The 25,314-nt window shown below is 36.8% G+C and overlaps 2 protein-coding genes across 3 annotated transcripts; one reads left to right on the top strand and one right to left on the bottom strand.

Moving 5' to 3' along the window:
* Nucleotides 1-13,321: 13,321 nt before the first annotated feature.
* LOC116122711 lies at nucleotides 13,322-16,548 on the top strand. Its single transcript, XM_031408528.1, has 6 exons — nucleotides 13,322-13,521; nucleotides 13,609-13,857; nucleotides 14,029-14,202; nucleotides 14,744-14,808; nucleotides 15,615-15,731; nucleotides 16,395-16,548. Exons 1-6 carry the CDS (start codon nucleotides 13,411-13,413, stop codon nucleotides 16,546-16,548), a joined length of 870 nt encoding a protein of 289 aa, XP_031264388.1. The 5' UTR covers nucleotides 13,322-13,410.
* Nucleotides 16,549-23,424: 6,876 nt separating this feature from the next.
* On the bottom strand, nucleotides 23,425-25,054 carry LOC116122716. 2 transcript variants are annotated; one of them, XM_031408534.1, is made up of 3 exons: nucleotides 24,951-25,054; nucleotides 24,634-24,864; nucleotides 23,425-24,059 (listed from the first exon to the last, which is right to left on the bottom strand). In XM_031408534.1, the coding sequence occupies exons 1-3, from the start codon at nucleotides 25,033-25,035 to the stop codon at nucleotides 23,851-23,853; spliced, it is 525 nt and encodes a 174-aa protein (XP_031264394.1). In that variant the 5' UTR covers nucleotides 25,036-25,054; the 3' UTR covers nucleotides 23,425-23,850. The 2 variants fall into 2 exon arrangements, with proteins under 2 accessions (XP_031264394.1, XP_031264393.1); XM_031408533.1 differs by lacking the exon at nucleotides 23,425-24,059 and adding an exon at nucleotides 24,150-24,499.
* Between the last annotated feature and the right edge of the window lie 260 nt (nucleotides 25,055-25,314).

Raw genomic sequence — 25,314 nt, 5'->3', positions numbered from 1 at the left:
CAACAAATAAAAAATGAGTGAGTGTGACAAAGTGAGTGTGGACAAAGTAAGCAAAACCCAGATAGCAATTGACGGAATAAGCAAAACCTAGATGTAAAAAATGAATAAAAATACAATCTTTGGTAAAAACTCACCAATCTACAACGGTGGAGGTGTGATGGACTAAAAATGAAAAGTAATGAAGAGTGGAGATGGCGACGACGACGGTGACAATGTGAGAGAGAAGATGTTGATGGCGACGGTGACGATGTGAGACAGTGAGAGAGAGGAGATGGTGAGTGGCTATTGTGAGAAAGAGGAGATGTCGACAGTGAGAGAGAGGAGATGGCGAGTTGCAACGGTGAAAAAGAGGAGATGGCAAGTGGCGACGATGAGAGAGAGGAGATGGCGACAGTGAGAGAGTTGTGTTGCGTCTATACTGGGTGGGAACTAGGATGAGACTTGAGAGTTGAGAGTCGAACTAATATGTTTTAGGATTATGATTTACTGATTTAAGGATTTTAAATCCTTTTTTTTTTTAATAATAAACGGGTACCTGCAGGCACCCGCGGGTTTACCCGTATAACCCGTTGAAAATACAGGCCGGGTCGGGTCAGGTATGGGTCCATAAAAAATGGGTCCAATGCATTAGACCCATATCACTATATTTTTTACCCGGGTACGGGTCTAGACCTAGTCCAGGTGTAGTAGCTGGGGGTGGTAGCATCGATTGTAGGTGGAGATGACTGAAAATGTGTTCTGGATCTGATAGATCGCTTAAGTGATATGGTGTATTGCTTAAGAGATCTGGTATGTCTAATATCATGCAACATATGACAAATCACTTAAGCGATTAGGTATATGATAGAAAATTGCTTAAGCGGTCTACTACAAGTCTGGTATATGGTAGCAGATCACTTAAGCGATCAGGTATATGGCAGAAGATCACTTAAGCAATCCAACTTATTTATACTAGATCACTTCAGCGATATACTAGATCGCTTAAGCGACTCTGCAGATGCTTTTTAAAATTTGTCAACCCTTAATATATCGGTTAATAATTTTTGTTTTCTTGCATTATAGGTACTTGGCTATTATTAGACATGGGACAAGTGGTTTCAGGTGTTGAATATTTTGGTGAGTGGGTGGAGGAAGAAAGTTGCTGGAAGTGGATTGGGAAGAGCAAACAAGTTAAAGCAATTGCTTTGAGTACAGAAGTTAGTTTTGATGAGTTGATTGATGAAATTATTAGAAGAGTTGGGTTGAGTTGCTCACGTAGTGATATAGTTGTGAAGTATGTTTTGAGCAAAGCTCTTGCAAATTTTAAGGTACCCCTTGTTGTAGTAATGTCTGATGAAGATGTGAAGTTATTTATACTTGATGTGGACGATAATGGTTGGAGGCCGATTTTAACAGTTTTGGTTGTGGATAAAGCTTTGGAAGTTGGTTCAAGAGTAAGCGATGATTTGGGTGGTGAGGAGGACACTGTAGAAGAGGTTGGTCATGTGGGGCAAAATGAAAATGTGGACGAGGAAGACCCCATACATGTTCCTGCACATGTAGAGATTCTTATAAATACAGATTATTCAGAAGGTGTAGTTTGTGAGGAGGAGAACACTATGGTCGTTTATGCAGGTTCAAAGGCAGCAATTGCGTGTACTAGTGAATCACCTCACGTCTTTGCAGATGGATCAGACTTGCGCGTAGGTTATTTATTTGACAGCAAGGGGGAAGTGGTGAGGAAGCTAAAACTTGTTGCTGTGAGAGGTAATTTTGAGTTCATCACCAAAAAGTCTAATTCATTGGTAGTGACGGTTGCATGTTGTGATCGAAAGTGCAAGTGGCAAGTTTATTGTAGAAGGTTGGCGGAGTCTGAAAAATTTATTGTTAGCACATATACCTGTGAAAACACATGTGGGTTGGGACATATTTCAAGTGAGCATCGACAAGCCTCCGCTGATGTTATTGGACAATTTGTCAAAAGTTAGTTTGTTGAAGGGGAAGGTCCATCTCCTAAGGACATTTAGAAACTTGTGCGCATAGAGTTATGATGTGATGTTAGTTGTTGGAAATGCTAGAAAGGGAGACAACATGCACAATATTTTGTGAGGGGCATGCAAGAGCATAGGTACGCAGTATTATAAGTGTATCGTTATATGCTTGAGTTGACAAACCAAGGCAGCAAGACGACTTTGAAGAGACGACTTTGAAGTGGGACAAGAATATGAGGTTTAAATATTTTTTTTGTTGCTTATGGTGCTGCTATAAGGGGTTTTGTAAACATGAGAAAGGTGTTGGTTATTGATGGGAAAATATGGAGGTACATTATTGGTGGCCACTGTACAGGATAGCGAGAATCACATATATCTCGTTGCATGGTGTGCAGTTGATGCTGAGAACGACAAGTCATTGTGGGCTTGGTTTTTTTAGCAACTACTTACGATAGTGTCTGATAGAGACGAGTTGCGCATAGAACTCTATAAAGAAGGGGATTGCCATTATTTACCTTTAAACACATCACGGATTCTATATGAGGTACCTTGGCGAAAACATAAAATAAAAGTTTAAGTGTGCTAGTCTCATTCAGACATACTATATGGTAGTAAAAGCTTATCGAGTTGATGAGTTTGAGGAGTACTTCCGACAAATCTGAATCAAAGATGATAGAATTGCTAAGTATCTTGAGCATGATGTTGGTTTCGAGTGATAAAGTAGAGCTTACTTTCCTAGAAGAAGGTTCGATGTCATAACCACAAACATTGTTGAGTCCATAAATTCAAAGTTGTTAATAGAAAGAGAGTTTCCAATTGTTGCCCTTTTTGATGCAATCCAGAGGACATTGTCATGATGGTTCTATGAGCATTGTATGGAGTTAGATACTTTTACCACACCCTTTTTTCGTTAGCTGAGAAATTATTGTGAGAATGTATAGAACTATCAAATGCATTGTTTGCCTATTCTCTTAATGCTCAAGAGTTCACTGGCTATGGTCCGAATGCCCTAGTTAACCTTCTTAGTAAAACTTACAGCTGTAAAGTGATTGACATTCAACATTTATCTTGTCCTCATGCACTAGCAGCTCTAAAACACCAACAGAAGCCAAATTTTGGTTCAAGAATTTACATGGAACTTTGCTCAAATCTCTATATGGCAAACCATTACATGTTGGCTTATTCAAAAATGATATATTCAAATCCTCTAAAAGAGCAGTGGGTGGTGCCTCCAGAGTTGGTTGACATTATCATCCATCCGCCATTTAGGAAGATAGAAAAAATGAGAAAAAGAGTTAAGCGTATTCCATTAGACTGTGAGGTTCCCCAAAGGATGAATAAGTGCTCAATTTGCAAGCAATCTGGCCATAAGAGAAGCAGTTGCCAGAATCGATCACATGCAAATCCAGAAATTAGGTTTGAATCAATCAAAAGCAAGAAAACAAGCAACCTACCGTAAGATCTACAAATAAGAGCAAATCGCTTAAGCGATAGAAGACCGCTTAAGCTATCGGTTGTTATTTATAAATTTGAACATATTGTTTAAGTAACCTTAGGTCACTTAAGTGATCTGCTGTTTAGATCTCCTAATAAGAGCAGATCACTTAAGCGATATACTCTTATCTGTAGCTCTAAACAGCAGATCGGTTAAACGATCTAAGATCTCTTAAACGATCTACTGCTCAGATAAAATCTAGTTAACACCAGATGAATTAAGTGATCCTTGGTCCCTTAAGCGATCTACTGCTCTGATAAGATCTGGTGAACATCATATCGCTTAAGCGACAGAAGCTCGCTTAAGCGTTCTGCTCTTATCTATAGATCTGACCAGTAGATCGCTTAAGCGATTTGATGAAGTTATTAGTTTCTTTTTTTTTGGGTGTATTTAACTGATTTTATATCCTTGTATTTCTAGCTATATCATCAGGAAGAATGATGAAAATCAAGAGAGTTGCCAAGGCCAACCGTTGAAGACTTGTTGTTTTCAATTTAATTGTTACCTTGAATTAATCATCCTTTATATCGTATTAAATAAAATTAATTATTTTTCATTTTCTCCCATTTTAAAAAGGGTTTAAGTAAGTAAAATTTCTCATATTACCTTTGGAAGACACTAACTGTTGCCCAAAGAAGTAAGATAGGCAAATGAATATTATCAACATCATTGTCGTGTCAAGTCAATCAATCAATCAATTTACTGAATTAGCCACGAGTGTGATACATTAGTAAGAACGTACCTCATTTCACAAATATGGATGGTTATGATTGAATATAGAGCTGACCCACAATACGGAATACAATTTGTCACTCAAACGTGCACAATATCAAAAGATTGAGGAGATAAGAAGCAAAATGGCCTTGGTTGCTTAAGCAATAATGCATCGTTTAAGCGACCAAGGCTAAAAGTGAAGAATCGCTTAAGTGATCTTGATTCTACCTTATACGTGATTGCTTAAGCATCTGTACATTGCTTAAGCGAGTAAGACTAAATATACTGGATCGCTTAAGCGAGACCTGAAATCGATTAAGTGATCCAATATATTCGGATGATCTTTATTCTGCCTTTGACAAGATCGCTAAAGCGATAACATACATCGCTTAAGCGACTAAGGATAAATATACAGGATTGCTTAAACAAGATCTTACATCGCTTAAGCGATCAAGGCTAATTTACTTTAGTACTTTAAAAACATTAAAATTTGTATGCTTTAATATTTCTTTTCCATTTTCATCTACACATGGTCATAGTCCATTGAACTAATCATACAGTCAAAATTCAAGCTTATTTCAATCTAGTCTCCCCACCTCGTACAAGATTTGATTGCATTTTGGTCAGTAAAAAGAGCACAATAATCATTCTCAAATACACAATCCATATTTGTGAAATGAGGTACGTTTATACTAACGTGTCACACTAGTGTGCTATGACATTTATCCATATATCATATGGTTGTATGCCACATATCTTAATTGTTATATTTTGGTGTTGTGAACGCCCGAGGTGTAATTTAACGTTAATAATCTTCTTACATGGCCTTAATATGTGTTGATGGAATTAGGTTGCAAATAATCCTTTTTAATTGGCCTTAATATGTGTTAATAACCGATGTCGCTTAACATTAATGTTACTATTCTTGTGATGTTGTGAACGTCCGAAGTTCACATTAACATCACTTAATATGGGGTTGACAACCTATTCAAAAAAAAAAAAAAAAAAAAAAAAAGGGGATCGCTTAAGCGATCTAGTGTTTATAAGCCTTTGTCGCTTAAGCGATAAAATAAATCGCTTAAGTGACCGAGGCCAATTATTGTTAAAAACATCTTCAGTGCACGATTGCTTATGAGATTCCGCATATTGCTTAAGTGATCTTGTATATTTAGCCTTGGTCACTTAAGCAATGTATGTTATAGCTTAAACAATCTTGTCAAAGGCAGAATAAAGATCATCTGAATATACTGGATCATTTAAGTGATTCCAGGTCTTACTTAAGCGATTCCAGTATATTTAGCCTTAGTCGTTTAAGCGATGTACAGTCGCTTAAGCGATCATGTACAAGACAGAATCAAGATCACTTAAATGATTCTTCGCTTTTATCCTTCGACGCTTAAGCGATCATGGCCAACACATATTATTTCCAACTTTTCTCCTCAATTTGACAATATAAAATCACCAACACATATTAATTCCATCTGTTCTCCTTAATTTGATGATCTAATTGTATCAACACATTAATTCCATATTTTCGCCTCAATTTGACAACCTAATTGCAGCAACACATTAATTCCATATTTTCTCCTCAATTTGACAACCTATTTGCATCAACACTAAACATTTCCATTTAACAAAAATACTAAATAAACTCAAAGTCAAAAGAGGGAAAGAAATTCTGAATTGCTTTTGTACAAATCTGAAATGTGTCAATTACATTAAATTACAACATTATAAACAAGAAATAAATGTCCTATATACACCCAAAATAAAAGCAGCGTCAACAGCCTCCATCCTCCCTCTTCATCATTGTCTTCAGCCACTTGCCCATCCTCCAAAATTATCCAGTACACCTTCAGCATCAGCAGCCTCTTCGTCTTCTTCTACAGCACCTGTTCCAAAATTATCTAGCCTTGGCCTTGGCCACAAAACATACATAACACCACAACTCAAGCATCAACAACTTGACGCCTAACAACACCAACTGATCCAAGTCAAGATGATCCAATTCAAGACAACCTAATGAGAAATGCATTTCACATAAACTACAGAACTCTAAGTCCAACTTCCATACCTTTTAATGACAACATCAACAATGACTTGGATTGGGTTTTGGTCAATTAGAAAGGATCCATATGCCCATGGAAGCACTCAATAGCCCAGCGCTCCTGAAAGTTGCTCATTGTATCGTCATTCAACCTGTCCATTGGGGTGTTCGTCATGTCGACAGCACTACAATAGAAGGAAGATATTAGCATTAGAATCAGCTTATAAAACAATTGTATTATGTAAGTTTTATACAAAATTTTCCTCGAGTTATTTATTGAGACGGGAAGGCACTTGAGTGGCTACTTTCTCGTCAATAGTTCATCGCCCAAGCGCTAAAACATCTTGCTATTGCACAACAGCCACTGGAACAATGTACACAACGGCTGCAACTCCGTCTCCAACTGCCTCTCTTGACAAATACTTGGGTTGCAATCAAGGATCTGCAACAAGCCCTCCTCTAGTAGCCAAACGACGATTATCCAATGCATATCCTTGATGTTCACAATATAGTATACTCTTTTCACGTTTGCCCAACTGTTGGCATATTTGGGCTTTCCCCTCGTACATACTGCATCATCCTCTCATCAAACCGAAAATCATCAAGGACACCATTGAAGTCCTTTGTGGCCATTCTTTTCCGCTTGCCTCCCTTTGTTGCGTCTCCACCATTGGCTTTTTTCATGAATGTGTCATATGTAGTTACTCAGCTTTGGCCAAAGGCCACATCGGTGATGGTACAATGTGGATACAGAATATCATTGTTATTGCTTTGTTGCAAACTCATAAGTGCCAATATCTCATAAGCAAAAATAAGGAAAAATACGAGAAAATAACTCATCGAGTCGTCGAGCCACCTGTCCATTGTCAACATCTTTTCAAACCACTCCCGGGGATAGTCCCCGGTCTTGCACTTCACATGCCTATCACTTCCAGAATCATTATAATAGGCATAGAATGATTTTTTTTATTTTCCTTATCTATTCGCCTATACAAATCTATTAGTAACTGACCGGATTCGCGCAGCGGAAAAAAATGTAATATTTAAAACAAATCGATCAATTACACGAACCAAGATCCGGGTATAGATTATAACGTTTTTATGCATAAACTGAAATGTAAAATAAAACTGTATAAAAACAAATCCATACAAGGATTTAGTTCATACCGACGTTTGGAGACTCCTCTGAATATCTCTGACTTCAGACATGAACACTGTTCACGGGCTACTATTCACCAGATACTGTTCACCGAACTGTTCATTGGATACTATTCACTGACACTATTCATGTGATTCTTTGCTAATCGATCCAATGTAGGATTGCACTCATGGAAGTCCACATGAAGATGATCCGCAGAACCTTTGATTATTTTGCTAGAATAATCAAGGGTTTCAAGAATCAAGAAAAAAGAAGAAGAAGAAGAATTTTCTTCTTCACACAAGAGTGTAACATGAGAGAGAGAGATATAGGGTGGCTAGGGTTTTTTTATTTTGATTGAATGAATATATCACCCTTTTTTTTTTTTTTTTTTTTTTAATAATTGTAAGTTGCACTTATATATATAGTGCAGCAATTTAAACTATATTCCACTTAGGAATAGACATGGGCTCCAACCCTAATTCACCCTTATAACCAAACACCCCTTTTATGATATTTTAATCAATTAATTATTATTATAATTAAATCAATTAATATATAATAATATATTAACATTTAATTAATAATAATAATTCATTTAAAATATAAATAGATATATTTAAATATAATCTCACTAATTTAATTTTAATATTAAAATTAAATACATGCAACAACCTCAGCAAATTTAATTGTACTGTGAAATTACCAAAATACTCTTTTGTCCTGAAAGACGAAAATACCCTTCTCACAAATTGATTCTTAAATTATTTTCTAAGTGTGTGACTCGTAGGCTCCTCATCATATCAGCAGTGTGTAGTATCGCGATTAACACCAATTAATCATCTCACTACACATAGACCAAGATTGGCCCCTAGCAAGGCATCATGGCCACCCGGTATATTGGGATTTATCAAAGCCACAGCCTGTCAACGGTATGGTTATCGTGCAATCCAATCATTTCATCATCTGTTATCTCATCGAGACTAAGGTACAGAAATAGTGTCAACCTCCGATATCCTCGACATGTTTGTATTCAGTTAATGGACCAAGGACCGGAATAATAAATTGGATTGAGCATCAACTCAATCCCATTGTGGCCATAGATTCAGTGTCATTGCCATTTACTAAATTACCTAGTGAGATAACTTCTCCCGTACCCAAGAGTGATGAATCCTTTGTCGACCCACCATAGTCTCGATACACTTCTCAATCTAGCCAATCACTACCGTATTGATGACTCTGAATAGAACTACGTTGGGCTAGTGTCAAACTACACCAATTGGTGCACAAGGCACTCCGGTGATCTCAAGTCTAAGGATCACATGCACCACCATTTGTTAGAGGATTTATTCCATAGACACTAGGGTTACCATCCATATGGAATTGTCTGGTGGGTCTGTCTAGTGTACTTGCCTCTAGCAAGCACCCATGCATTGTACTAGGTTGTCGGCAAACAACCTTAATAAGTAAGATCAGTCATTGCCTTTCGGCAGGGTTGTTCAACGCTTTGATAGCCTTACCATATCATTTCTGTCCTTGGTCAAAATAATACTAGGGCTACGAATATTTCTAGAATGGCCACCATATATGATCATAGGGTTCTCACTATCAAGATTTGAAACACTTGATACCCCCGTCACGGTTCTACCATCCTAAGGACATATATCATTACATATAACTATGATTTAGACTATATAAAAGAATATGCCTTTTATTGATAAATAAACATTTATTATATAGTCAATCTTACAGTAATTGATTGGCTCTAGGGCATCCACTCTAACAAAATTGACCTTTAACTCCCCTGTTTTCACTTGCCCACTTCCTCCGTCTTTCTCCTCCCCCTCATTCATTTTCACTGCCCCACTTCCTTCACGTCTCCCCTCACCCTCCTCCATTTTAACTTTCCCACTTCCTCCGCCATCCTTCTTACCCTCCTCCATTTTTGCTTCTCCACTTTCACGGACTTTTTCATTTTTTTTTTTTTTTTTGTTTTCCTCTTCTTTCCATACAAAACTGCTGTGTAAGGAGATTTTATGTGCTTACTCTTTCGGCTCTCTCATTTATGCTTAGGTTACACTTCAACCACTTTCAATACCCCACCAATTTCCTCCTTCACCCTATCAACTTTCTCCTCCACCCTTTTCATCTACTCTTCCATCTTCTCAAACCTCTTATGCACGGCTGTTGTAAAATTGTCAAAGAGACCGTTTATGAGGTCAACCACCGCATTCTCCTGACCCCGATGCCTTGACATATCGGTTATTGTTGTACCGGTTTGCCAATTGGGTGGAGGCGTACGAACCTCTTCATCCTCCTCTCACCTCCTGCAGATTGGAGCTTCATCCTCCTCGGCTTATAACACATTGTCAAGTAGTGGCCCTTCAGCTGCACTAACATGCGTGACCCTTTCTAGGTCTTGTATTAGGTGGTCTATCCCCTCATCTGCTACATCGTCTAGTGTTGTGAACGATGTAACATACTCCTCTCCCACTTCACCCCTATTACGAGTGAGGAGAGGACGGACGACTCCCTACAATAAGAAAAAAAAATCAATCAAATTTAAGCCACATTTTAAAGTAAATGCATATTCAAAAGATTAATCCTTTAATCTTACCTGAGCCGCTTGACTTTCCATTTATATTTTGTCATAGTCCTAATGAGCACACTTCTCGATGTGCCACCGGAACATTCTAGGAAATTACGGTCTCTCATTCAAAGTCTTCTTTTACCCCTGCCTTAGCCTGGAAAGGGACGGCCTTATACATCCAAGCCTACATTGTAAAAAAACAGTTCATATCATAATTAAAACACATATAATACAAAAAATAGAACAAAAAACTATTAATATTTACTTGTATTGCCCATAGGAAGCCAAACAAATTGTACGTGCTCGTTTTATCCTTCTCGACAGCTTGGCGATGCTTTATCGCCATGTCTTTTCTGCGTAAGACTCAATGGTTAGCTGAAATGATAACCGTCCCCACGGATAAGCATTAAAGAACTTCATGTTGCTTGCAAACTTCACTCAATCCATCTTAATGACTTTTGTTGAGTCAAAAGCCATTAGGATCGTATGCACGAACCATACTAGGCATATTTTGAACTTCTTCGAAGAGGTATACCCATCTTCTCCTAACCTCTCCTCTAAATCACATCCCGTAATAGACTCCTCCCCCCTCCCCCCCCCCCCCCCCCCCCCCCCACCCCCCCCCCCCCAAAAAAAAAAAAAAAAAAAATTAGCCAAGTTATCGGCTGCCCTACTCGTCGTTATTCTCCTGCTCTTCCGTATCTGGAAATACCCACATCTTAAGCCTGACATCATGGCAAATTCCATCATCCCAAAACGTTGTGGCTTCCCACCACCACGAACCACATTCATTTTTTCGGCTTTAACTGAGTGCAGCAACATATAATGCACTCCCTACCCCTAAAAGACCTGCTCCAATTTTCCTCTCTGTTCGCAAAATGATCAAAACAACTATCTTTGAATCGGCCATACCGTTCATTTGTTTCTCTAAAATACCATTATTCTATAAAAACTTGCCAACTTGACCTAATTGTCACTTTACGGGGAAGTACGGTATCTTATAGCTTATAACCTTCAACTCATAATTTTATAATTTATGCTTCAGAAAATCTGCGCAAAAAAAAAAAAAAAAAAAAAAAAAAAAAAAAAACCAAAACAACCAATAGACTACCAATTTGGAGGATATGGGCTTTGAGGCCATCGGGCAGTGGGTTTTTTTTGGCTTCGAGAGGATCGGGGAAGCCAATGCAGGCCCTACAGAGGCTGTTGTGGCAGGTGTAGGGCCTGCATTGGCAGGTTTCATGATTGGAGGTGGCTAAGGATGGCAGGAGGGGGTGGAATATGGGAGGTTGGGGACTGCCTTGCATACTGTAGGGCTGGCCACAGGCAACTATGCACGCTCAGTTGTGCGCATGCAGCTATGCGTGGCTAGCCCTACAATATGCAGGATAGCCCTTCAACCCCCTATTCTGCCCCCTCCTGCCATCCCCAACCCTCTAACCTCCTACAAACAACCTCCCTACGACCTCCCTTGCCTTCCCCCATCCTCTGGAACCCAAACAAAGCCACTCCCCCAATATTTGCGAACTGCTCGAAAAACGCCACAACCACCATAATAATAAAAACCAGCTACATATCTCTCAAATTTGCACAAACCAATCAATTTTTTCATCAAATTCAAAACCACCAGTAAAAAACGTACATTTTCTTCACCAGCGTCCTCCTCCTCACCTGAATTCTTGTCGGCATCCTCCTCTTCAGAACCATTTTTTTATTTTCCTCTCTATTCTTGTGCTGCTGTTGTCTCCTCATCGGACCACCTTCACTCATCGGATGATCTACTAGGGCGTCTTCTTTGACAACCATCACTGCTGCCAGACTCTAGGATTTGGAGTGGGATTGGGTTTTCCTCCTCTTTGTGAATATCAGCTATAATTTTTTTGTAACGAAGCTTTAGGATCAAATATTGACCAAAAATAGGAAACTTTTATCGCCGAAAATCACAGAGAAATGGAAGGTGTTTTGTCGGTCGTTTTTTGGATATATTGCTCGATTAAGCGATTTTGAAGGGAGGGGGTCATTTTTTAATTTTCAGAATTTAAACAAATTTTCATTAATTAACTATTACCCATATACGTTTCAATCTTTTCACTCTAGCCACTTTTTGCATGCTTAGTTACAATTAAGTGTGCCATGTCAGATTTTTAAATTTAAAAAAAAAACAACTTTCGATTTTCAGGGTTATTTTTTAAAATCTAAACTTGGGATGTCTAGAGAGTTAAATTTTCTCGTTAGAAATGTGGCCTTAACCCTCCTTTTAATTAACATTTTTTGTTAAAGTTACCTGAAGGTTAAATAAACTTGATAATTTCACCTTTAAGGAAGGGTATTCTTGAGTTTCCAGGATTTTCATAAAATCCCTGCTTATTAACAACCTCAACGGCAAGCCTAGAGCTTTGATCTTGCCTCTATTGACCACCTAGAGACCGGATCTAACCTCTAATAACGCCGAGAGACTAGTAAAGGCTGGATCTACCATCAATTTGCTAAGCAAGGCCTTATTTGGCCTCAATCGACGACATTGTGTAGCATCAATGGGTTTGGTGGCTCTCGTGAGGCCTAAAGTCGAAGGCCTCCAGAGGCTTCGCAAAGCTATTGGAGTTACTGACGACCAACTTTTGAAAGATGGGGGTGTCATAAAATTTTTCTCGTGGGAAAATCTGTCATTTTTCAACAGCTTGAACAAAGGCAAAAAGGTCATTTCAGAATATAACGGATTTTCATTAACATAATTTAACAGAACGAGGGTTGAGGTATCTACGACGGCGTTTTGTGCAAATATCCCTTATATTTTATTATTACTAATGTAATCATTGAGCTTGTCTAATCTTATCCATCTTTTGATATTAAAGAATAAAATCTAAAATCAACGTATCGAACCGAATGCACGTACATCCGACGCACCAAAACTATTCTCTAAAGTCGGTCAACGAAGGACGGCGGAATCCCATTTCTAAACATTATCCACAAACGCATCTGCTCATTCCACTTAACTATCCTACGCCTCTCCCAATCTCACCGCGTCCGTCCACGTGTCGCTTCTCAACCAATCACGCCACTTCCCCGTACAACACGACAAATCCACCCGCCTCAGACTCTTCGCGAACCGGGTCCCACACTTTATCCAAAATCTTTTTCACGTGCCCTCACGTGACACCTCTACTCCCACGTCATCATCCTTATCATCCCTCAAAAGACATAAACGCCCCTCACCGTGCGCAATCATCAAATAAGACAAATAATATTATCGTAAATTCACCTTCCCACAGTACAGCGAAGCTTCTCTTCATGTTCAAGACAGAACACGTGGCAATTCCGTTAGGCACGTGCGTCCCCTCCCACTTGTTTAAAACAAACAAAACTTTCTCACTGAAGAGGCAAAAGCTTTAGAGAAAGAATTTTCATATTCTGTTCGGATAATTGACCAAAAAAAATTAATATCGGCGATTAATTGAAATGGTTCAGTCGATGAATTCGGCGAAAAAATCGGCTGCTGTGAAGTTAGAGCTCGACGACTCGTTGGCGGACCAGCTCGGTCCGCTTCACAAACGATCCAAACTCAAACAAGTAATTCCTTATTTTGCTTTTATAATTTTTAATTTCAAAATTTTATGTTTTGATTTGGAATTCAATTTGATTTATTTTTATATTCAGGAATGTGAGTTTAACACGTCGCCGTTTCCGCTTCCACCTTCCATGTGCAATCCACTCGAAGAGCCGAGTCCGTTGGGGTTAAATCTTAAGAAGAGTCCGTCGTTTTTGGATTTGATTCAAATGAAGCTTTCGGAAGAAAACGCAAATTTGAGGAAGCGAAAGTCTAAAGGAAGTGTCGTTTCAGCTTCGAATGATAAGCTAAAAGCTTCTAATTTTCCAGCTTCGCTTCTCAGGATCGGAACTTGGGAGGTATAATTGAATAAACTAATAAAAGTAACGTTTCAGGTTTATTTTTTATTTTAATTTATAGTTTTTGAAAGTATTTGGGTGATAATGATTTTAAGGACTTCTAGGGGATCATTAATTATCAGTAGCTAATTTAGATGGTTGAAATTTGCGATTGAATGTTGGTTTGTGCAGTATAAGTCGAGATACGAGGGAGACTTGGTGGGGAAATGTTACTTTGCGAAGCATAAGCTAGTGTGGGAAGTGCTTGATGGCGGTTTGAAGAACAAGATTGAAATTCAGTGGTCAGATATCGTGGCGATCAAGGCAACTTATTCTGATGATGGACCTGAGACTTTGGATGTCGTGGTAATTTTACTTTGTTTCTGTTGTTGTTTTATGCCTTTTGGCTGTATTTATATGCATATGCACTCACACTGATAATTTTGTGTACAAAAAGGGGAATATTTCTCGAAATTCTCACTATAACTATAATGGTGTAAGTCTTATTAATTTCGGAATTCATCGGAAGTCAGTTCTAAAATATTAGGTTTTTTTTTCTGAATTTGCCTTTCACATGTGTAAAACTTTTTTGAGAATTTGTAGAACTGAAACTTGCCTAAAAGAGTTACCTGTTGTGTTGTTTTCCTCTTTTTGAAGTTATTTATGAGACTTAAGAGGAAGAATTACAGGGCACTTAAGGATGTTCCCATTATATGTTCATATATTATCCTTCTGGTTCCTTATGGTGACTTCGTTTAGTAGAAGAAATACAAGTTTAATGCTTAAATAAGTGAGGTGTACAAGATAATGAGTAAGATTTTTTGTCATCTTTTTGGTCATGCACAAGCTGAAAAGCATTTAGTTTAGTTTAGTTAGTAATGATTGAAGATGTTCTTGTTTGATGCAGCTGGCTAGACAGCCTCTTTTCTTTAGGGAGACAAATCCACAACCCGGAAGCATTACTTTTGGCAGGCAACATCAGATTTTACGGTGGACAAGCAAGCATTCACCAGGTAGAGATATGAGTTTCGAGTCAAGTGTATATGCTTTTGCCATCTCTTATTAATCAACTTTATTTTGAATTAATTTTTAACATGTGGCAATGACACTGTTTTACTTAAATAGGCAGCATTCTGATGTGCCCACAAGCTTTCTTGCGAAGCACTTTGAAAAGCTCATACAAGGATCACTGTCTCAATTTCCTGAGTCAAACAGCAGAAATTGTAGTAGATTCTCCATATTTGAACTAGAGCTCCAGCCTTTGATGAACCAGATGTTTCCAGCCATTAAAGAGGAGGAACGACCGTGTTTATTTGATTGTGCGATGGGGCATCACCATCGGTGTCAGTCATCATTTCTAATGTTGAACCACAAAGATTTCATGAATCGATCACTAGCTCAGGTAGGCAATTGATCCTGAAATTGCAAAATATGCTGAAATAATGATAACAAATACCAAAGTATATTTTCAAGTTGGAATCTCTGTTTTTTATATGATAATTTCCCATAGTCAAATACTATGGTCTATGTTTAGCTTGTCACATCAAGCTCTCATCAGTATCTTGGACATGTTCTTCTTGTTGCGGACTGAAAAGATGCCTTCACTCTGGTTGACTCATCCTCAGTATATTTGTCCTACTAATTAGTTCCTGGGATTGATCTTTGATAGCATGTATGATGTATCGTCATATCGCTGTTTGCTATTGTATTTTTAGGGATTAACTTCTATGATAATTTATCTTGAAACTATTATGGTCTTAAGTTGTATCTTTTTGCAGTGATGGATACTTGTGCAATGGAGAAATCAGTAGCAGTGAGCGAGGAACCAAAGATGCTCAGCCATTGGGACCAGATCCAAGTCCTGGACTCCACCCATCTATGTCTATGAGTGATCGGTGAATACAATTGGGCATGGCATTGCGGAACAGAGGACAACTGGTGGTTCCTGATTTTGGCAATGATACAAGGAAGAGACGTTCTGGAGGAGATTCCCAATACTGTTTAGTGACATCAATTACATCAACCTTGATGAGAAGTCCATAATGTCAAGGGTCAATTCGCTTTGATGCCTTCTGCAGAAAGATTCTGCAGCAACACAAAACTTGCAGGACAAGAGTAGATAGGTATTGAAATAAATGGTGTCACAAAGTTAGATGAAACCAAACTAGGATCCCTCAGCGAGGTTGAAAACAAGGTTGACAAGGTTTTGGTGCATCACGAGGGTGAGTCAAGCAATGTTTCTGGCCGCAAGCAGCAACACCGCCATGTAGAGGAAAGACTCAGTTGCAGAACTGCTGCACAGTCTTACAGGATCGCATCTCTCCACAAGTTATGTTGAACTTCTTGAAGATTCTAATGAAGAAAGCTAGTGTGATCTTCATCCACAGCCCCATCTACACAGCTTAAGGTAGTTTCATTATATGTATGTGATATGACATTGCGAGTTGTTAACAATTTGTATTGGATTCAGAGATGAGTGAGGAAGGATCTCCACATTCGTCAGGGACACCTATGTGTTTTGTCACTACGCTTTAGATTACATCTGTAAATATTCGCAGAAAATCCCTTGTCACCGGTTCTCGAAAACATGTGCTCTTCTCTCGTGATCTAATGGATTTCATTCAATTGGATTCCATGGCTATGAATTGTGCAAAAGTTTACCGCCGAAAAATTCGAATAATGGTCTTGGAAACATTCTGTGTTTCTGTTTGATCTAATCTAATCAGTCAGTGATTTTAGAATACTATAACTGAGATGTTAACCTTGTGTTGAAATGTCAAACACAGTTTAGGGAGAGCCAAGACAATAAATAGAAAATTCTTCGCATGATAGCAAGCACATATTTAGAAAAATACCTTCCAGACACTCGAGTAGACAATACAAGATAGCAAGGCGCGTCCGCAGCAACAAAAAGGCTACAATGACGACCTAATTTACCTCAGTGTCTTACTTTTTTTTTTTTTTTTGTAGCTAAGAAATTATATTGCATGTAGTGATTTGCTCTCTATACTTAAGCCAAACAATTCTACAAAAGAATAAACAAACAGGCATACAATCAACAAACTATCAGATCAAGGTTCACTCTGGTGCCTCGTCTTTCCATTGCCGTTTTTTGCAACAGTTTCATCAGCAGGTTTCTTGATACTTGCAGCCATTGTGTTGTCCTCTCGACCTCTGCACGATTGCTCCGCTCTTGCAGAAGCTGGAGGTAGATGTTAGAGACAACGACTCCTTTCGAGTTGCTCGTTTAGGCCATTATGTTATTTCCCCGTCCTGCAAGATTGGTCAATTGATAGACAATCTTGATCTTAAAGGACATAGTAGGCAATGGGGGGTTGGTGTTTGAAGAGTAGCACTTCTATTCAATTTCTTGACAGCAACAACCGTCGCGATGCTCTCTACAACATCAACATTTTAAAGCTTCCGCTTTTCCGATCAGCCAAGCCGTGGGATAGCACAGAAGCGTCAAAGTCTGGTGGGGGGTGGTAGCAAGTTTCACGAGATGACCGGGCCATTTGTAGGGTCCAGTGGTTGAAGAGAGCTTTCCCCTTCTTCCCGACCGTCAGGAAAGCATCGGTGGCTGGAATGGGCTCAGTTCTTTTCTGTTCGGGGAGTTTCTCTCTTTGGCGGGGGTTTCATTAGCAGTGTCCTCTGTTAGTCTAAACTCTCCGCTAGCCTGTTAGAAGAAGTTACCATTCTATACTCCAAAACACTTTCAGAGACCATGGCCAATTCATAAATACCCGGAGTGTTTAAAACACTTGCATTCACATTTTATAAAATTAAGAAAAATCATAGGAAAGATCCAACCAGAATCAAAATTGGTCATAAATCGCCATACTAGGCTATCAAGATTTTTAATGATGAAACATTTTTTCTAGTAGAAGTGTTAATACATAGAATCATTAAAACTTTAAGTTTTACCGGAATAGGAGAGTTATAATCAGCACACTGCAGTTAATAAATGGTCTTTAAGGAATGAGAAAACATGGTTTTGGGCCTACAATAATGCTAGGACAGAATTTGTGGCACTGAAAATTTTTTTAATCGAACACGTGGACATCCACTAAGACGCGTCACGTTGAAAAGAAATATACTAATTCTGTGAATAGACGTCATTACGGATCGTCAACGTTATCTATTATCACAATGGACGATCGCCAAGCAGATTCATTCGTATGGACCCGTCCAGAAAGTTTGAAAACAAGATAATGGACAGGACAAATCTTATAGTGGACTGTCTGATAGTAGCATGCCGCAGCATACCCAAATTGTAGTTTAATAAAAAAATTTCTTTAAAAAATTTCAATTAAGATGTTAAAATTGTGGCGCTTCCAAAGCAAGTTTAAAAACATGTTAGTTTCTCTCTTACATTGCATTTTGTTATAAATGCACAAAAAAAATTTGAAAATTAAAAAAAAAAAATTCATTGAGAACTGGAAGCTAGCTCCACTATTTGGATGTCATTGATACGCATCCATAGTAATGCCTGGTGGGGGTGACGTTTTCCCCACATTTTTACTTTAGAATCAAAGTTTTTTTTTTTTTTTCCTTTTATTTTATCTAAAAAATTTGTGCTTAAAAAAGAATATTTAATCTAACATTATATGGACCATATCCATAGTAAAGGCGACCCTGTACCATAATATTATGGACGGAAGTCATTGAATTTTTGGATCTGTTTGTGTGCTGATGACGGTCGTCTCATATAGTGGAGGTGGTTCATTCATGGAATACTTTGGTGTGTCCTACGTGGAGTCCGAGTCAGATGCCAATAGATCGGCTTACACAAAGTTCGCGGCACAGATCGGTGTCTGTAGCATGTTCTTCCTTTGGCTATGCAAGGATACCTACTAGGGGCTCGAACCTGTGGTGACATTCAATGACTAAGCTCTCATTGGTTAAACCTCATTCAACCCAAGCAACCAACCAGTCAAATCGAGGGGTTAATATTCAACACAACTTAGATAAATGCAATCAACTGTGGCTTGTTACCGTTACAGCCTACTCAACACATAGCTTTTCCTTAAGGCCATTTATTCAGTTGCATATCCTGCTTCAACTTCATTCACACATGGAGCACCTCAACCATGCCACATTCATAAGTTTAAACCAGAGGTCCCATCCTTGCCTTAACTTCAGTTCCCTTACCTGAATCGCTGTACGTATTTATTAACAAACAGAGTATGCAATAGTGAATGCCCTCAACCGGAGTGACATTAAAGAGTATTATTTTTTACATGTCAATCTAAACGTTTCTGAATTAAAAAAAAAAGACTCTGGTTTCACCTGCCCAATTACCATTAGGTAAGCATCATGATGACTGTTTGCTCAATGGTTATCAAAAAGCTTTGAGTTGCAGCAGCATTATCCGTAAAGCAGCCTGTTCAAGCTCAAACATGTAAGGGTACTAGGAAATTGAAAGAGAGGGAAACAGCAGAAGATAAGGTTTATAAACCAAAAATACCCAGTATTTTTTTAAAAGGGATTCTATTTTCTTGGGGTGGGTGAAATGAAATGAAAAGGTAAGTAATACGAAAACCAAAAAAAAAGGATAAAAAAGAAAAGAAAAAGACAAAAAAGCGAATGACAGTGATTAATAGCCAACCAGAGTGTGACCAAACACAGGAAAACGCGTAAAGTAAAGCAACCGCAACTCCGCAAGTTCATGATACTATTCTTCTTTCTATCTGTCCCGACCAACAAATCAAAATTTGGAGAGGACCAGTTGGTTATGGTGGTGATAATAAATTTTGCAAAATAATTAAAAAAAATTATTAAAACAAAGAGAAACAAACTGAAAATTGGCTTTGCTGTGAATCGGTGAATTAAAATTCAGCTAAAAAAATGATATCTTTGAAGAGATTTCTGAAGAATGCAAAAATTACATGGAATTTCTAGGCTGACCTGATAAACATGAAAAGGGTTGTAGGTTTAGATCAAACCAAAGATGCTTAACCAAGGCTCAAGTTAACTATGTGATCGCTATCTTCTGTCAATTTCGCGGGAACCAGACAGAAAATAACAGACCGAACGGAAAATAGTACTATCTAAACTGATCTCTCTTCTTGACTTCCAGAAGAAAACTAGGTGTGGAAGCCGGAGAGATCAGTCAAAGCCAATCAGTCTTCTTCACACAGAATTCTCGTTCTCCATTGACCAAAAGCAATCAAGGAGTGTGAAGAATAACAAACCAACAAATTCTTTCAGATATTGCTATTTCAAAAAAAAGAGCTTTTTTTTTTTTTTTTTTGGGGAATAAAGAAGGAAAGCGTAAGCTTTTTGAAGTGTTGGGTAGCACGTTCCCAACAATGAAGAAGAAGAGAGGAAGAAGAGATAAATAGTTGGAAGTGTTGTGAAATGAAATTGTGTTAATTGTCAATGCGTGGCGGGACCTGCAAGTCTTTATTTTTAAACGTACGATTGTGCGTTTGTGGAAGATTTTATGTCTACTAATCGTCCTTTTGCTTGCTTCTCTTCATGGGGCCCTATCCAATTTGCAAGGGTTCTCTGCATGTTTTTTTTTTTTTTTTTTTCTTTTTTTAAAAAAAAAGGCAAGTTTCAATCATTTTTTTATTTCATGTTTTGGAAAATAACCACTTTCAATCATTTTTGTTTATACAGCCAAATGATCCATTTATGTAATGATATTGTAAAATATGTTAGATATAGCTTTAATATTTACAAGGAGAGTAAATGATGATCGATAAAATATTAGACAAATTTACAAAGAAAAATCATTTATAAGACAAACTTATTATATAATTTGTACATTCATCCAATAAAAATTTATTACTTGTATATTTATTTTCTCTTTTCTTTGTTTAATTAAACAATAATTTGATTATTGTAGAGATAATTGTATTAGTGATTGGGTTTTATTCATGACCATTAATCGGATTTTGGTTTTGAAAGGAACAGAAGTAGATTACATAAAATTTATGATAAGGGCATTTTGGTCATTCAAATGAATAATTGGCTATTTTACCAGAAGTATCAAAATGCATTAGTTTCCAATACACTTCCTCCAATGTGATGTCAACCGAACATTATTTAATATATTTGTTTTTATTTAATTACTTGTTGTTTATTAATTGTTTAATTATTTTTGTCTTGATTTATTTGTCCAAACATTATTATGTAGGCAGAGTCCAAGAATGAAGAAACATATCCTTCTGCGCAAGTCAGTATTTCTTTTCTTGAAAATATAAATTTTTTAGAGTTTTTGATACAGCAAATTACTTAAACTTACAAACAAAACCCTTGGAGCACGGAAGTTTATATATAGTAAAATCTCTATACTTTATATAGGAATAAATTTTATATAATTATAAAAAATTCTAGCTCTAATTTAAAATAGTCATAGATAAGAATAAACTTTATATTATAATAAATTATAATTTTTTTAATTCTCGCCTTAAAGAAAGTTGTCTTCACATAGTACTAATTATCTGTATATTACACAAAATATATATTATATTACATTAAAGATTCAAAATGAAATAAAATAATTATCTAAAATTGTTTGGGACAATGATTTATGTTTTAAAGTTGTTATCACATATTTTAACTTGTGAGTCCGTAATAACTCGCTAGCATGAACACCTTCTTGTTAAAGCTAAAATCTTTTAGCTTCTCAAGCACGTTTAGAGCTTCATGGCATGAAACTTTTTGTATTTCCGTACTATCATCCTCAAGATTATTTCCTTTCTCTTCTTGTCTTATTGCAACAATGATTTCTTCTTTAGTTAAAGCATACACGATTTGTTGCTCATTTGGATGATCGATGAAGAAATTAATATCTATTTGATTAGTGTAGTGAAGTTGTCAAATCTAATAACTCAATTTCGCAATGACTATTTTATTCTCCTCATCCACTTTATTTGTAACTTGCAATTCGTTGACATCGGGGGTCTTAATTTTGCAGTGCTTAAAACCATTGGCAATTGTTTGTGGCTTCATATCAATTGACCATACATCAACTGTATTTACAGTTCCATCAATGATACTTATCTTTGCTGATTCCAAGACACGATCTTTTATCTGTTTTAAAAGTAGGCAATTGAAGCGCTAAATTGAAATCCCGATACTACTAAAATATGAATTGAAATCCTAATACTATATTACTAAAACATGACATAAAATAAGAAATAAAAAACCAATAATGGGTTGGCCAAGTGGTAAAGGCTTGGGACCAAGATGTTTGCTCTCCTTGTGGTCTTAGGTTCGAATCACAAGAACAGTTGCTAATATTGTTGACCATGGACCGGGGGTTTACCCTGTTTTGGAAGCCTTGTTCGGGGATGGGAAACTAGTTAAGGTACATATAAGCTGACCCGGACACCACCGATAATAAAAAAAAGAAATCAAAATAATAATTTTAATTTTTGTAGCGACATTTTTATTAAGATATAGTCTCCTCATAGTAATAAAATTATAAAATTAGTTAATCTCATCGTGACTCCATTTTATATATATATGACTAATAAATTTGTCACTTTACCTTAATGGGTCAATTTAAAATAAATACACGTACTATTATAATTATAATAATAACCACATAAATGTTAAACGCCTTCTTTTTATCAAATGGCCCTTTGTCCCAGAACCCACATAATCAAATTTTTAAAAACCACCATTATATAATATGATGGTAAAAGAGTAAAAAACTATTTTATGAGTTCTTGAGTTTGAGTCTCTCCAGACCCTAATAGAAGTGACTATCGAGGCTTTTATCCGATTGACAATTCTAAGACACCGAAGGATTAATTGAGATGCACACAAACTGACCCGAACAACTCGACGGTAAAATAATAATAATAACACATTTTTGTTTCAATAATTGAAATGTCCAAAAGAGTTTCATTAGTGCAAAAATATTGTTCCTTTATATCAATAAAAGAAATAACACTTAGCAATAAATCCCCAAGATAAATATATTATTTATATTTTGTTTATGTTTATGATTGGATAATATCATTATATTAATAAGTAATAAATGTTGATATTGATTCAAAATAATAATACTAACTAATAACATAACCAATATAATTAACTAACTCCACAACCTTAAATCAAATCATATTATTAGCTCAATATTACCTTTATGATGTTATTAATCAATAAAACTATGCTTACTCACAATCTTACTATCCTGATAAATATAACGGTATAGTACGGGTACTATGCATATGGTACCCGTACTATGCCGTTATATTTTTCAAGATTGTAAGATAATTAGTAAGATTGTGAGTAAGCATAGCATTACTCGTTATTAATAGATAGACTTAATTAATATAATATTCTATATTGGATTTGTTATTGTTTTGTTATCCAATCATCGATTATACAGTACTAAATAAAAGGGTAGATTCTAAAATATAATTTAATTTAATTAGGTGCAACAAGCTGAAGGAATATAATGTTTAATTGGACTAAACCTACCTCTTTCAAATAAATTTGATGTAATTTTCACATCTATAAAGTCATAAGAAAACCTTCCTTAAAAATTGTGTATGATTCTGATTCTAACATCTCAACCCCAGCAAAATATATAAATATTATTTGTTTTGAGTCCAGGCTCCTATAGATTTACAATTGGTTTCGCGTAAACATCTTTCACCCAAAACATATTTAAATATTTAAGAGAAATCAAACATTATAAACACATTTAAATCTGTGTAAGCCAATACATAGTAAAGAAATCTGATATAAATTTCTGAATTTGAATGAAATGGTTAAATCCCGCTTCAAAATGTGTAAACTATTATATACACTTGCTAATTTTCTAACTCTGCTTTGAAGCCTATTCATCATATGAATCAGACTGACTTGCTATGTACAGTGATATTCAACCTTTATCTACTTCAATCCTGACTGATGCTATATTCTATGAAAAAATATTCATTTCCGATTCCCTCCTATATTCTGACTGATGCTACTAAGATTAGAGATAAAAAATGGAAGAGAAAAACCTGAGAAAAGATTGGTCTTCAGGATGCATTCTCATCAAGGTCACAAAGAAAGCAAGGAGGATCTGTAGACTTCTCTGGAGGAGTGAATCTTTAGGCAGCGAATGTGGAAGTAGTGGCCACATGGCAAAACTGCAACAGATGGAGGAATACTTGGCTGGGAAATGGGGCAATCGGCTTCTGGTGTGAATGAAAGATCCCTCTTGCAAAAGAAACACTCTGTTCCACTTCGTTGAGGAGGTTCGTTGAAATCTGCATAAGTGTAATTACAGTCATGGCTATTGTAATGACAAGCATTCATATCATCCTTAACATTACAAACATTAGAGGGACACTGAGGTATTAGGTTTAGCCGGATTTTCTGCAACAACAAAGCTTTAATGTCTATTCCCAAAATCTAGATGCATGGGAAATCTGGCTGTGGCAAACTTAAATAAGCATTTAGATGTCCAGCTTAGCTTGGAGATGATAAACCAAGGTACATAAGCCAAAACAGATCCTTTTGCTGCCATGCGAGTTCTCAGTGATGTACAATGGTAAACAATCTTTAGACAAAATAAGATCAACAAATAATCTGAGGGACCTTACTTGCCCCAGATTGAAGTCATGATCAGAACCTGATCCCATTCCCATCCAACCTATTTGTGCTAGTCTATTATAATTTTTCAGTGTGAAATAGAAATAGCCAGCCACTATAAAATATGGGTCTATTAGAAGGGTATCGTTGCTTATAATTGAAGAAATGTTGTATATGGAAGGAAGCAAACTTACAAAACTAAGGGAAGTCAACAACAAATATAGATCTTAGAAACCTGAAAAAAAATACCTTGCTTTATGCGATTGGTTGGAAAATTTTTAGTCCCTTGTGCAAGAGCATGCAGGTCTGACAAATCAGTCTGGGACTGTGGTGTACGAGATGGTCGAATTGGAGGGGTTTTGTATGCAGATCTATTAGAAGATGGTCGATATTGACAGGCTTGGTTTGTAGAACTATTAGATGATGGTCCAACTGGAGCATTGGAAGCCTGAGCAAGTCGACCAACTGGAATTACTGGACCTATGATTTTAAAACCTAAAAATCAGATTACAAACAGTAAAGTTAAACAAAATTTATATGTGATCATGGAGCTAAATGTTAATTACCAAAGGTATAAGCCGGTGAAGTCAGTCTACCGGCAGGCTGAATAGGAACAGTGGTTTGAGATTGACCAAAGTTACCAATGAGCATCCAGCAAAAAATATTACAAATATACCTATAAGAAAATGGATGAATTACACAGATTTAGAGCCCTCATTCAACCTGGATTAAAGTCATTATAATTGGTAATAGTTCAATTCAACCAACTTATGCATGTTCATTATAGTGTTCCATAATGGACAGAAAATAGCACAACAATCACTAAAAAGGCCAGAAGAGGTCAAGTAAAATATTAATAAGGTATACATTTTCTCAAGGGGTACCGTAACTTAAAACTTTATACAGGGAAGGAACTTTTAAAATAGATTT

Source organism: Pistacia vera, unplaced genomic scaffold, assembly GCF_008641045.1.
Source record: "Pistacia vera cultivar Batoury unplaced genomic scaffold, PisVer_v2 Contig1363, whole genome shotgun sequence".
NCBI lineage: Eukaryota > Viridiplantae > Streptophyta > Magnoliopsida > Sapindales > Anacardiaceae > Pistacia > Pistacia vera.
The sequence above is the reverse complement of the archived record's forward strand: the minus strand, read 5'-3'. Positions and strand labels throughout refer to the sequence as shown.